General features: G+C 41.1%; 1 protein-coding gene across 1 annotated transcript in view; it reads right to left on the bottom strand.

Moving 5' to 3' along the window:
- Positions 1-12,232, bottom strand: part of SIM1 (SIM bHLH transcription factor 1) — a 72,082-nt gene that overhangs the window by 45,398 nt on the left and 14,452 nt on the right. The window contains exons 6-8 of the mRNA XM_027551339.1: positions 11,456-11,655; positions 11,152-11,258; positions 10,385-10,532 (exon numbers count right to left, since the gene is read on the bottom strand). Of these exons, the coding sequence (XP_027407140.1) occupies positions 10,385-10,532; positions 11,152-11,258; positions 11,456-11,655 (455 nt within the window). The remainder of the gene's footprint in view (positions 1-10,384; positions 10,533-11,151; positions 11,259-11,455; positions 11,656-12,232) is intronic.

The raw sequence follows: 12,232 nt of genomic DNA, 5'->3' as shown, positions 1-12,232 counted from the left end.
ATATTATGAAACTTAAAATAATTAGTGACACTTTCTAAAAATGTAATAAATCTGCAAAGACTATTTTAACTCTAGAGAGATTCTTTAATTTACAATTTGTTGAGCTTCATAATCCTATTAGAAGTCTGCCCACAAAATACTCAAAAATCCCATTCAAAGCAGAACAGAGAACTGTTCAACATCTTTCCAACAGGACAGAAGTCAACCTGGGAACAGCTGTTCTCTCTGCGGCTCAGGTAGTGAGATGCACAGGACCTGTCCTGGGTACTGTCCCTGTGAGTATTCAAGCTGGACTCATTAGCTGCAGTTACTTTGCTGCCAGTCATGATTCCATACATACACACACACACATGCACGCACATGCACACTCACATGTACGCACACACACACAGCTCTCTCCAGGGGCCCAGCTCCTCCCATCGCCTCCACTCCCTCCCATCACCTAACCAGAGGGGAGTCTGACCTCCCCTATAAGCTTATCCCCCAGGGATGTCCTAACAGTCCTAAGGTACTTGGGGCCCTCTTCTTTCTAATGTGGGTGGAAACACATCCCTCCAGGAAGGAATCTCGGTCATCAGTAAGCCTAGGGGGAAATCAAACTAGTCTACTGCCTGGCACTCATTTCTCTTCCTGCAGGTATTGTCTTGTTCATTTTGCTGTCTCCAGAATGTAGCACTGTGCCTGACACATTATAGGTGCTCAATAAATCATTTATAAATGCTGGTAGACCCACTAGTCTAACCAGCTGAAGGAGAGTCTCACAACCCTTTTCAGATGCATCAGAATGTTTGGTGACTTTTCATTCTTGGGCAACCCTCTGCCTTCCTGAGCTGTGCTGTCCCTCCTTCAGCCCAAAGACTCACAGATATTTATTCCACATGTACAGGTAAGCCAAAAAATTTTTCTCTTTAACTTCACTGAGATAATCACCCTAATAACTCACACTGAATTCTCGTTACTTTGTAATCAGGCATAGTTCCAAGAACCTCACACATTATCTCGTTTAATGTTCACAGTGACTCTATAAGGTAAACATAGTCATTACCTGCATTTTACAGATTAAAAAAAGAAAGACAGTGAAGGAAGGCGATTTTTCCCATAGTGCCAGAATGGCATCACTGGGATTTAAATAGGCAATAGACCCACAGCCCAGACTAATAAGCTATATTGCTTATAATAAAAGCTATATAATAAAAATGTAATGACATCTCATTTCATAACATGTTTCAAATATCTTGTAAAACATCCCTATGACTATCAGAGTTTGAAATAAGAAAGTAAGAAACCTAGGGGTTAGGCTGCATCATATTCTAACAGTAGGATTACAATGTCAAATGCAGCTTGAAGGAGGCTTTCCCATCCTGCAATCTGGAGCTGGCCACACAGGTTCTTTGTGCCTCTCTCTCCTCCAGTCTGCTGCTTTTTGTCATTCTAATGCACATCTCACATTTGCTCCCTACAAATAATTTTTAAAATAGAACCATATACCACTGTGGCACCACTGGGTATTCATTTCAATAAGATTTATGTTTGATGCAGAATATTAACATCCCTTAAAATTTTTTAAATGGTGTTCTATACATGGATGCTAAAAAATATATTTTTATTACTAAAGTCAAATGAACATGTTGAAGATATACTAGCATTCATTTGGGGAAGGTAAGAGCCTTGGGGAAAAGAGTTTCCTATCCTGACTGAATGTGCTCAGTTACATCAAGACAGTTCAGGTAAAAAGGTAGAGACAGAAAGAAATTCAGCTTAGACAACAGCATGGACAAGCACAGCTGGATCAAATTGGAAGAGTGATACTATCAGAGCAATGCTGCGGCTGCTAAGTGGCTTCAGTCATATGTGACTCTTTGTGAGCCCATGGACTGTAGCCCACCAAGCTCCTCTGTCCATGGGATTCTCCAGGCAAAAATATTGGAGTGGACTCCTATGCCCTTCTTCAGGGGATCTTCCTGACCCAGGGGTTGAACCTGGGTCTCTTATGTCTCCTGCATTGGCAGGTGGGTTCTTTACCACCAGTGCCACCTGTCCCAAGAATACTTAATGGAAAAAGAGCAATGGGACAAATGTGCAGAAAGCACTGCTTCATCTCAAAAGACCCCACCTCTGCTTCCAGCCCTTAAAATTCTACTCCTTTCCCGATAGCTGTACCCTCACTTCAAGCTCTTTTAAATTCTGTGCCCTTAGCAAATAGTGCAAGTGGATCACGTCATTTCAAACCAGCTAATCTGAGTGTTTAAGTGTATAAGTATTTAAGTGAAACTCTTATTTTGTCAACTAAATTGTAAACTACCCAAGAGAAGCCAAGACCTCTGCTTCATGTATATACCCAATAAATCACTGCAATCTGCCATCCTCTGGAAAACACTGGTGAGGTAGCCATATCAGTCCATGGAGAGAGATGGGGAACACACAAAAGGCTCCACTAATTATCAACAGTACCAGTGTCATAGGTTTTATTTACTTTAAATTATAATTACTGATTTGGTAAAATTGACATAACACTGGTTCCAACTAAACTAACTTCAGAAATCTGATTAAAGTTTAATTTCTTAGAATGCTCTTTTGCCCCGTAAAGCACTATATCACAATGTAAGGCACTTAGGAAATGCTGCTTTACCTCTGTCCAAGCAGAACTCCCAGCTCCCTCTAGAACAGCAGTCTTTCTTTTTGGTACCAGGGATTACTTTTATGGAAGACAATTTTTTTCATGGACCTGGGGTGAGATGGTTTCAGGATGATTAAAGCACATTATATTTACTGTGTACTTTATTTCTATTATTATTACATCAGCTCCACATCAGATTATCAGGCATTATATCCCAAAAGGTGGGGACCCCTCATCTAGAAATTAACCAAACTATTGAAATTACCACACACAAAGAGCACAATGCTTGGAGGGGTGTGAATGGAAGGACTGAGGAAGGGAAAGAAAATAAGCACTTAAATTTGTGGATTCGAGGATTTTGAAATTCAAATTAAAGAGGGAATTATTCATCTTTCAAAGTATATCAGTTGATGTCACATAGCTGGCAAGAGGTGAGCTACCAGGAAGTCCCTTAATAACAAGAGTTAAGATATTGTGAGCATCTGCTTTCTGCCAGCTACTGTGCTATATATACATTTTCTCTTTTAATCCTTTTCAGTTCTTAAAAATGGCTTTCCAAGTGACACAGTGGTAAAGAATCTGCCTACAATGCAGGAGACTCAGGCTCAATCCCTGGGTCGGGATGATCCCTTGGAGGAGGAAATGTCAGTCCACTCCAGTATTCTTGCCTGGAAAATCCCATGGATAGAGGAGTCTGGTAGGCTACAGTCCATGGGGTTGCAAACAGTCAGACACTACTGAGTGACTGAGCATGCACGCCATCCTTAAAAAGTGTGTGCAAATGTCTCCATTTCACAGATGGGAAAACAGAGGATCAAAGGAGCAGAGCTGCGCTCAGAGTCTCACAGCTGTTGTGCAGCAGTGCATGTTTGAATCCAGATACATCTGACACCAAAGTCCGTGCCTTTCCCTTGCAGGTTGCTTCAAATTATACTGTGCTTTTAAAAAAGCATAATCACAATTCCAGTGCAATATAACTTCCTAGAGTTAGGTCACAGATGGTAAACAGATGGTTCAGACTCAGTCAGACCACAAACGTTGTCAATGCCCAACAAAAGCATTGTGTGGCCTCTCTTGTGGCCCTTAGCTCTGCCCTCACCATGGATCATCTCTCACCCCTGCCAGCTCCCTGAACCTTGGATGCCTATGGCAGAGAAAAGGAAGTGGGAAGTTACTCCCTTAGACAAAGCAGAATGTTAAATTCCTCCATTCATAGGCACTCAAATATTTCCAGGTTCCATCCAAACTCCAACCAATCCTTTTTGCATGGTAGCTTAAACACAGACACTGGCACTTCAACCCAAATGAGCTTTCAGTCACCACCTGCTCATCGGCAAGATGTCACAGCCAATGAGAATGGAAAACAGAGAGGAAAGCCCTGGATAAGAGGAAGAAAGTAGCAGTCTTTTACTAAATTATTAAGATATGCATAATCCAAAAAAAGGAAATCAACTATACTTCAATTTTTTAAAAAAAAGATACACATAATCCACCCTCCAACACATATCTTATATGAAACATAACAGTGTTTGCCTCATGACTACACTAAGTCAGAAGACAAATCATGCTTCTCTGGAGTTCCAGTAAAGTAAAGCCTTATTTGAATTTGTCTATCCATTCACATGTTTTTCCATGATGTGACTCAAAGATCAGAACCTTTTTCTCTCCGAACAGCCAGAGACGAGTTGTCAGGCTGGTCATTTAGTGAACACCAAGAGGCTTCTACCTAGAAAGTACAGGGGAGGTGCTGCGAGTCAGTGCCCTCCAGGTCAGGATAACAACACAGGATGGGGGGTAAGCCAGAGAGGCCTGTGGAAGGGGAAGCAGCCAGACAGCAGTACCACCAAAGGACCAGAGGATGACATACCTATCCAGAGCATGCTGGGAAGTTCTCCATTCCCAGACTCTGAACAGTGTCCCCAGGAGACAACCTTTTCTGCCATTCTCCTTCAGAAACATAAAAGAGCCAATGCTGCCCCTGCCCCAATGCCCACCTACTCTCTCTCTCTCTCTCTCTCTCTCTAGGAAATAGCCTGCCGCCATAGGAGGTAATTTAGTACCTTATGTGATTTTCTTTTTTAAAAAAAGGATGAGTTGATTTGCCAATTCAATGACTTTTGTTTGTCAAGAACATAAAATGTTAAATCTGGTTGTAGAAATGAAATAATTAGTAATATCAATTTTGTATCTATGTAATCTAAAAACAAACAATTCGATAAAGCAAAAATGTTTGCAGGCCACGTTTTTTTCTTACAAAATAAGAATGTCTGTAAGGGGAAAAAAGATACATCCTTAACTGAACGTCATTGAGAAGGTAGCATTGCTAATTTAACCCCCTAAACTGTCAACATCTATACTTATCAATACTTGTGAAGCAGCAACACAGAGGCAGTGTTTTGCTCCATCATGAGTTCAGATGAAAGCCTATCCAGAAGTTGGGTAGCCTAACCCTGAAGGCCTTACTCATTTAAACCCATTTCTCTCTCCCAGACATTTTCTCCCAGCCCCCAACCCCATACAGAGAACCAGGGGATACAGTCAACACTCCAGGCTTTAACCCTGGCTTCACCACCTACTCAACAGACCTGACCTCAGCTTCCTCACATAGGAAATGGGGAGTGTGATCCTGGCCCCAACCACCACACAGAGCTGTCAAAAAAACAAATGAAGTAATAAATGTGACAGCATTTTAAAGAAATGTGGATTCAACATGGGGAAAAATGTTGAGTATAAATGATGAATTCAAGACTACACATGATCATTTTGACAAAAGAATTACAATTAGTGAAAAGTATATGAAAGGTATGGAAGGTAAGATTATTAAAATGAGTACTGGTATTACATACTGTAAAACTGACTACGTGTCCCAGCTCTTTCCTTTAACAAATTGTTTTGGTAGTTATAAAATTACTATTAATTACTACTAATAGCTTTGATTGTCAAAAAGTACTATCCACACAAATGTGACTTCAGTTTGTTTCTATGACAATTCAATTACATAACAAGTCCTTTGAAAAGGACAAGGGGTTTTGATGTTCAATTTTATCATAATAATAATTCAACACAATTAAGGATCAATCCTGATTTGAGAGTATACATTGGTATATAATTATTATTTTTAATGATCAAAAACATTAAATCTACTCAACGAGTGCTCCATCGATCTGAGGCACAAGAGTAAATTACTTTACATTTTGATGTAGATTGCTAAGTCAAAAGGTGATTCATTTGACATTATTTGTAACATAAAAGGATGGTTTTGCTAACCCAGAAAAATAAAGTCCATTTTTTATAACTACTCAAATTATTGGTCAAGTTTTTAGAATACCTTTTTTAAAAATTTCCTAGTAGTAACAACAATAATATCACTGGGCCTTTAAGTTAATTAAATTTTTTAAAAAATTTAAGTGCTCAAATTAACTCAACACTCTTAACACACTTGAAAGAGCAAACTAATATGAGTATGTTATGTTTACTGCTTTATGGTAAAGATACACAAGGTTTATATTCATAGAATATGTTAACACTTAAAAACCCTTTTTAATTATGAGAACAATGGTTTTATGCAAAGAAGAACAAAAATTATGGAATCTGCGATAATTACAATGTAGATATCCTCTTTGTCCCCCCTTTCCCATGAAGGAAGTATGGCTCCTTCGCCATTTGCCCTAACTTTTCTGCAAATTTACAAGATTATTAGTAGATAGCAAGTTATAAGGACCACTAATGTAAATTGTCTCTATTTGTTCTGCCTTCTCTAACACTAAGACAGAAACTGTAACACAGAAAATTACCTTCTTCTATATGTTCAATGAATCACTCTAAAACAGGATGTGAGATTTTCCACTGAAACACTGTTCCATCCTAAACTTAGAAATAAACAGAGAAGGCTTCTTTACCAACAACAAAAATGGTTGAAGATATTAAATGTATCTGATTCCAAAATTACCAAATCACTCTCAAAAATCTTCTCTTTTACTTTCCAAGTGAAATATGAGATTTTATTGCTTACAATTCTCATTAGAAGTCTAGTTTAAAATACACTAACATTTTACTACTATATGCTACAGAAGAGAACAAGGGGTTTTGATGTTCCCTCACAATATATCATCTATCAATCAGCTTAAATGAGATCACACATCAGTGAGTACTTGATGAATTTCAGTGGCAGACTGTCTCTAATGGCATCAGTAGACTAGATCTCATGTATATTTTTGCAACCTTCTACACACTGTAATTTGAACACTTTAAATGTGCCATCATAAATGGTATAGTGGCTATGTAAGGGAATGTTATTTAAGGATGATGTATCATGATGTCTGTAGTTTATTTTAAAATGATTCAGCAGAGGAAAAAGTGCATACACAAATAGACATACATATAGGAAGAGAGAGACATAAAGCAAATATGGCTTATAGATGACGTGTATATGGATATTCATTGTACTATTCTTTCAACCTTTTTGTATTTTTGAAAATTCTATGTTTTAAAAGATTTTAAAATGAGATTTTTATATCTTATTGGTTTATCCTTAAGAGTAGATAATAAAAGTTTTGTTTTTAAAACATAAAGAGAATCAAGACCATTCATTTTTCTAGAAATTACTTTTCATAGTTTATTGGGTGTTCCACATTTTCAATTTTCTTCACATTGAGTATTAATGTTTTCCATCTGAACTGCCTATGAATAATTAATACTACTAATTAAACAAACTTGAGGAAATACAAATTCAAGAAAATTACTTAGGCTTTACACAGTATGCTCTTTTCCACTCTACATTTCTCTGGACTTTGCCCACAGTCACTGTTATTAGCTAGACACTAGCTCCATTCAACTCTTCTCTTGAAAATAATTAGGGAGTAAGGCTTTGTCAGCCTGTCATACTTAACATTTATTTCAAAGCCTGTGGGCACTCAAAGTTTACAGTAAGGTTTTTTTAAAAGCTAATAGGGTATGTGTGCCTTACAAGAGTCATGAGCTGGTCAGTTTTTTGTTTTTTTTTCCTGTTTTGGGTTTTTTTAGGGGGAGGGATAGCCCTTAACGAAGAGCTACATAAGCTTCAAGGAACCTCAAAGACTCAGAGGAAAACTAAGAGAATTTTTAAAATTTAATCATAGTGTCTTCTCCTTTTTTCTCCAGATTTTCAGAATATCAACATTTTGTACAGTGGCATACACAGCCAGTATAAGTACCACCTGCCTCTAAAATTCCTACATTCACTGTCACAGCCACTAAATAAAACAAGGTAACTGAATATTTCTATTCATTATTGCTTTTGTTAGATAATAATGACTGATTTTTCTAGGCATATTTTAACTTGAACAATAAATTTACCATCAGGAAATCAGAAAAATGAGTTTCTTAGGAATGTAGCTCCCACCAAAATGTCACACTTTCATTTGACCAATGATTATCTAAAATTCTCTCTACTTTCATGACATGAAAACCCCCTCACAATATATGCTATTAAAATGACTAAATTTGGAAAACATCTGGCCTGTCAAGTTATTTGGAGGGGCTTGTGGTTTGCAGTGCATTGTTTGAGATAGTGTATTTGGAAGGAATTCACTTATCATTCTCAGGCTTCACAGAGAACTAGCCCTGAAAACAAATGTATGTGGTAGTTCACTGCTGCCATAGAGAATCAATAGCCATCTATTTAATTTGCTAAGACAATGTAAATTAGTAACTTCCAGCCAGATGTGTGATATACACATCAAACAAACTGCAACCTGTTCATTATGAAAATCCTGTCAACACACACAGAGCCACTTGATGACATTCCATCTAAGGCAATTTCCACATTTACAGCTATAAAAATTGTTCTCAGAATTTTTATACAAAGAATTGGAGCTGAGACTCATAAAATGGTAATCAATTTCAGCTTTTCATCTTGTGTGCTTATGTGTGTTTATTTCTCTTTTCATTCAGCAATATAAAACATTCAGAAAATCATATGCAGTGCTATTATTTCTTCTGTAAATCATTTATCCTCATTACATCTTTTTAATCTGATGTAAAGTTGGGAGCCTAATCCTGCAGCTCTGAAGAAGTGTGTTAAGTGAAGAATGACAAAGTCAACAGAAGAAAGAAAGTACACTTACCCACTGGAAAACAAAACAGAATATTTCAAAATGACTCTAAACATAAATTAAGTTTACCCACTGGGAGGTCCAACTTGCATTCTGATCATTTATATGGGGCTGTGTGACTATATACCCTGCTGTTTGATAAAAAATGATTACTAACCACAGGCACCCACCAGAGAACAGAGTGTATGTATAATGCTCGTGATGTCTCAGACATACAAAGCACCTTCTTAAAGAATGTCCATTTCCTTTCCATGGTAAGCAGACATAATTTTTCACTCTTTAATACTTCTGCTTCACAAAGTGGCTTGTTTTATGAATTATATTTTGCCATTTTCTCTTATGTTTATTTTAATAATGTGAAAAACTGCATTCATTAAAATAGATGGTTTTGTACCCCCAAATATTGGTATGTTTTCTGCTCTGTATTAAAATCCACAGCCTTCTTGTTATTACAAAAACTTAACAGTATCCATTTCAATATCATTTACTAAAATGAAAGAAAGAAAAAGTTTCTTAATAACCAGCTATTTTTCTTGAATACTGAATCCTCATTTAAGCCAAATTCATTTTCCAAGTCTACTGAATTAAATTTTCTTATTAAACAGGGCAGAGTAAATAATCTTATTGCCAAGCATAATATTTCCAACTACCACATTTTTAATTTGCTAATTTAAGAACGTGAAATTAATGTATTCCTCATGGCCAATAGTATAGTCTGATTCAAAATAGCACTTTTTAACCAACATCCTAATGTCAAAACAGCATTCCTACTAAGTGCTTGGTGTGTCAACGCTTCCAAAGTAAATAACTGCTCAGGCTCTCTAAAATCACAAGAATTTCAACCTGCATTTAAAAATTAAAAACAACAACAAGAGGTAACTGCACACAAAAGGGTTCTAAGCAATTCTACTTTCACAAACATTATACAGAACGTGTTTTCTTCACCAGTGGCATACCAGGACATGTGATCAGTCTACAGGGCCACACTGGCAAACAGAAATGATTATCGTCTCTAGAAAGAATAAGGCTCCAGTGTGGTCACCCGGCCGCCCAGCCAGTCTCATCCACAGGTGGCTTCCAGGCCGGTTCCTCACCTAGGGAGGACAGGTCAACAGAAGGGCCCCGCCACGACTTGCAGCCCTAGCTCCGGTGGTGGGGTCTCTTCACATTCTAGAGGTTAAAGTTAGACCCTCCCGGTCACTTAAACCCTCTTTGTGGTTCAGGGACGAATCACTCTCAGAACTCTGAACTTTGATTGGAGACTCTGGTTAAAATTAAGCACTTCAAACCCAGCTTTGAAAAGTGAAACAGATGTCCTGTTTGTTCACTATAAATGGCTCCGTACGTAGGATCCTTCTCCCTCTCTCTCGCGCCCTCTCTCTCTCTCCCCCTCCCTCCTTTCCTCTCTCTTCCTGCCCTATTAAATTTAAGAGTGCGCTTACAAGGTTAAAAAAGAGAGAGTAGAAATCAAAAATAGACTGTGAAGGGGAAAACTCCTAAACCTTTCTCTGGAACATAAAGACCGCTCTTCATGATGATGAAAGTGCTAGAGCTGTCACCTCCCAGCGCAGTCAGCGCTCGGGGTCAAAACCGACCCTACCCAGTGGACCCCAGCCTCGCCTGACGAGACCAGGGTCGCCTGGAGTGGGCCACGGAGTCCCAGACGTGCACTCACGTGAGGACGTAGTTGACGCTGACGATGCAGTGCGGCCTGGACGAGCGGCTGTTGTGCACGATGGTCGCGTAGCTCTGCACCCACACCCAGCCGCCGTGCTTCGCCAGGAACCGGTAGTATTTGGTGGTCACCTGCCCCTTTACCAGCACTGATGGAGAGACAGAAGATGGCTCGTGGTGAACAGACTTGCTCCTGAATCGGCCCAAATGTTATCCCTGGCGGTGGGGAGTGCAGGTCCCCAGGGAGCCCTAAGAGCTGCGCCCAGGCAGGAGGGAGAGACATCCAGAACATTCCCAAACGAACATTTCGTCCTGTTGAGTTGCACTGAGTCCTCCGGGCCCTCAAGATTTAAAAAAGAGGGGAACACTTAAAGTTGGGGGATTCTCGAGACTCGATATTTTAACTATGGAAGGTCGGGTGTAGGCATCAACTCCCGGACGCTCACATTCCCTGTCCCGGGAGATTAAGCTCAAAGCAAAGTTGTTTCAAAGCTGCAGTGAGTCAGTGCAAGCTTGAGCCCAGTGGGGCAGCCTTAGATCCCATTTCCATCTTGGGGGAGGAGAGGAGGCGGAACGAGACCCGTCCTGGGAGAACTTCACCCGGGAACTCAGAAACTCCCTCGGCCTGCAGGAGGGCCAGGGGATGATTAGGGAGCTGAGCTGGGGCCAGTCCTGGGGCAAGGCGCGCAGGGCCTCTCCTAGCAACACCACCGACCTTTTCCAACACCGTCCCGCCCCCACCTCCCGGCGGGCAAGGTGGCCTCTTACGCAGGTGGTGGGCGCAGCGCAGGTGGAAGGTGTCGCAGCCGTGAACGTGGTGGTACAGAGTCTTCTCAATCAGGTCCTGAGGTTCGTACCCTGTCAGCTCCGCCACTCTGCGGAGAGTAACCCCCGGGATGAGCGCCGGCTGCAGGACTGCCCCCACCCCGAACAGCCACCGCAGAACTGTGCCCACCCTCAATTCTCAGGGCCCCCTCAGTCACCTCATCCGCAAAATTGGTCGACGAGGACTCTCGGCGACTGAGCTGGGCCGCCCTCCCGCTAGGGGGGCACTCTGGGCCTGACCACCCACCTGGAGTCCAGGAAGATGAGCTTCATGTCCAGGCTGGCGCGGAACATGAACATGTTGCTGTGCAGTTTGATCTCCGTGACGGCGCTAGGAGGCAGCGAGTGGCCCACGGCCACCAGGCCCACGTTCTGGTAGCAGCCATCGAAAGGGGACATGTCCAGGCTGTACTGGCGGATCTTCAGGTAGCCGCTGCAGTGAATGACCTGAGGAGGACGGGCAAGGCCGGAGGCTCAGCCACAGGCAGGAAACACCCAAAAAGGTGGGAAAGGGACTGAAACATTTGCAGACTTTTCTCGGCCACAAACGCCTGTGCGCCACAGCCGGTGCACTTAAGTATCCACAGTTATAGGGCTTCCACGTGTCTCAAGGGAGTGACGGTCCTGCCCCACTGGACTCACTTAAGAACTGATGAAAATGTAAAGGCCTGAACCCGGCCAACCCTAATGCATTCAGATCGCCAAGTGGGGCCCTGGGATCTGCGTGTTCGCTGCCATTAAACAAGAAAATCTTGCATTCCAGCTAAAACCCTGGTTCTTAACCTCTGGCGGGGTAGCGGGCAGAATCCGACGCTATGAATAAACTCTACCAATCTACCGAACTTACAGACTGTTTCAGATGCTTTACACATCCCTAAGGCCCATTACCAGCCCGAGGTTAAGATCCCCAGCGTTCAAGGCAGTATTCGAACCCACTGAGACTTCAGCAAGCTTAAAACACAGTCTCCAGCTGTTCACAAAGTTTAATGGCCCTTGCCATGCGCCCGGCTGGCGGCGCTGTGAC

This window comes from Bos indicus x Bos taurus, chromosome 9 (genome assembly GCF_003369695.1).
Source record: "Bos indicus x Bos taurus breed Angus x Brahman F1 hybrid chromosome 9, Bos_hybrid_MaternalHap_v2.0, whole genome shotgun sequence".
In the NCBI taxonomy this organism is placed as follows: Eukaryota; Metazoa; Chordata; class Mammalia; order Artiodactyla; family Bovidae; genus Bos; species Bos indicus x Bos taurus.
Note: the sequence above shows the minus strand (reverse complement) of the source record. Positions and strands in the feature narration are given on the sequence as shown.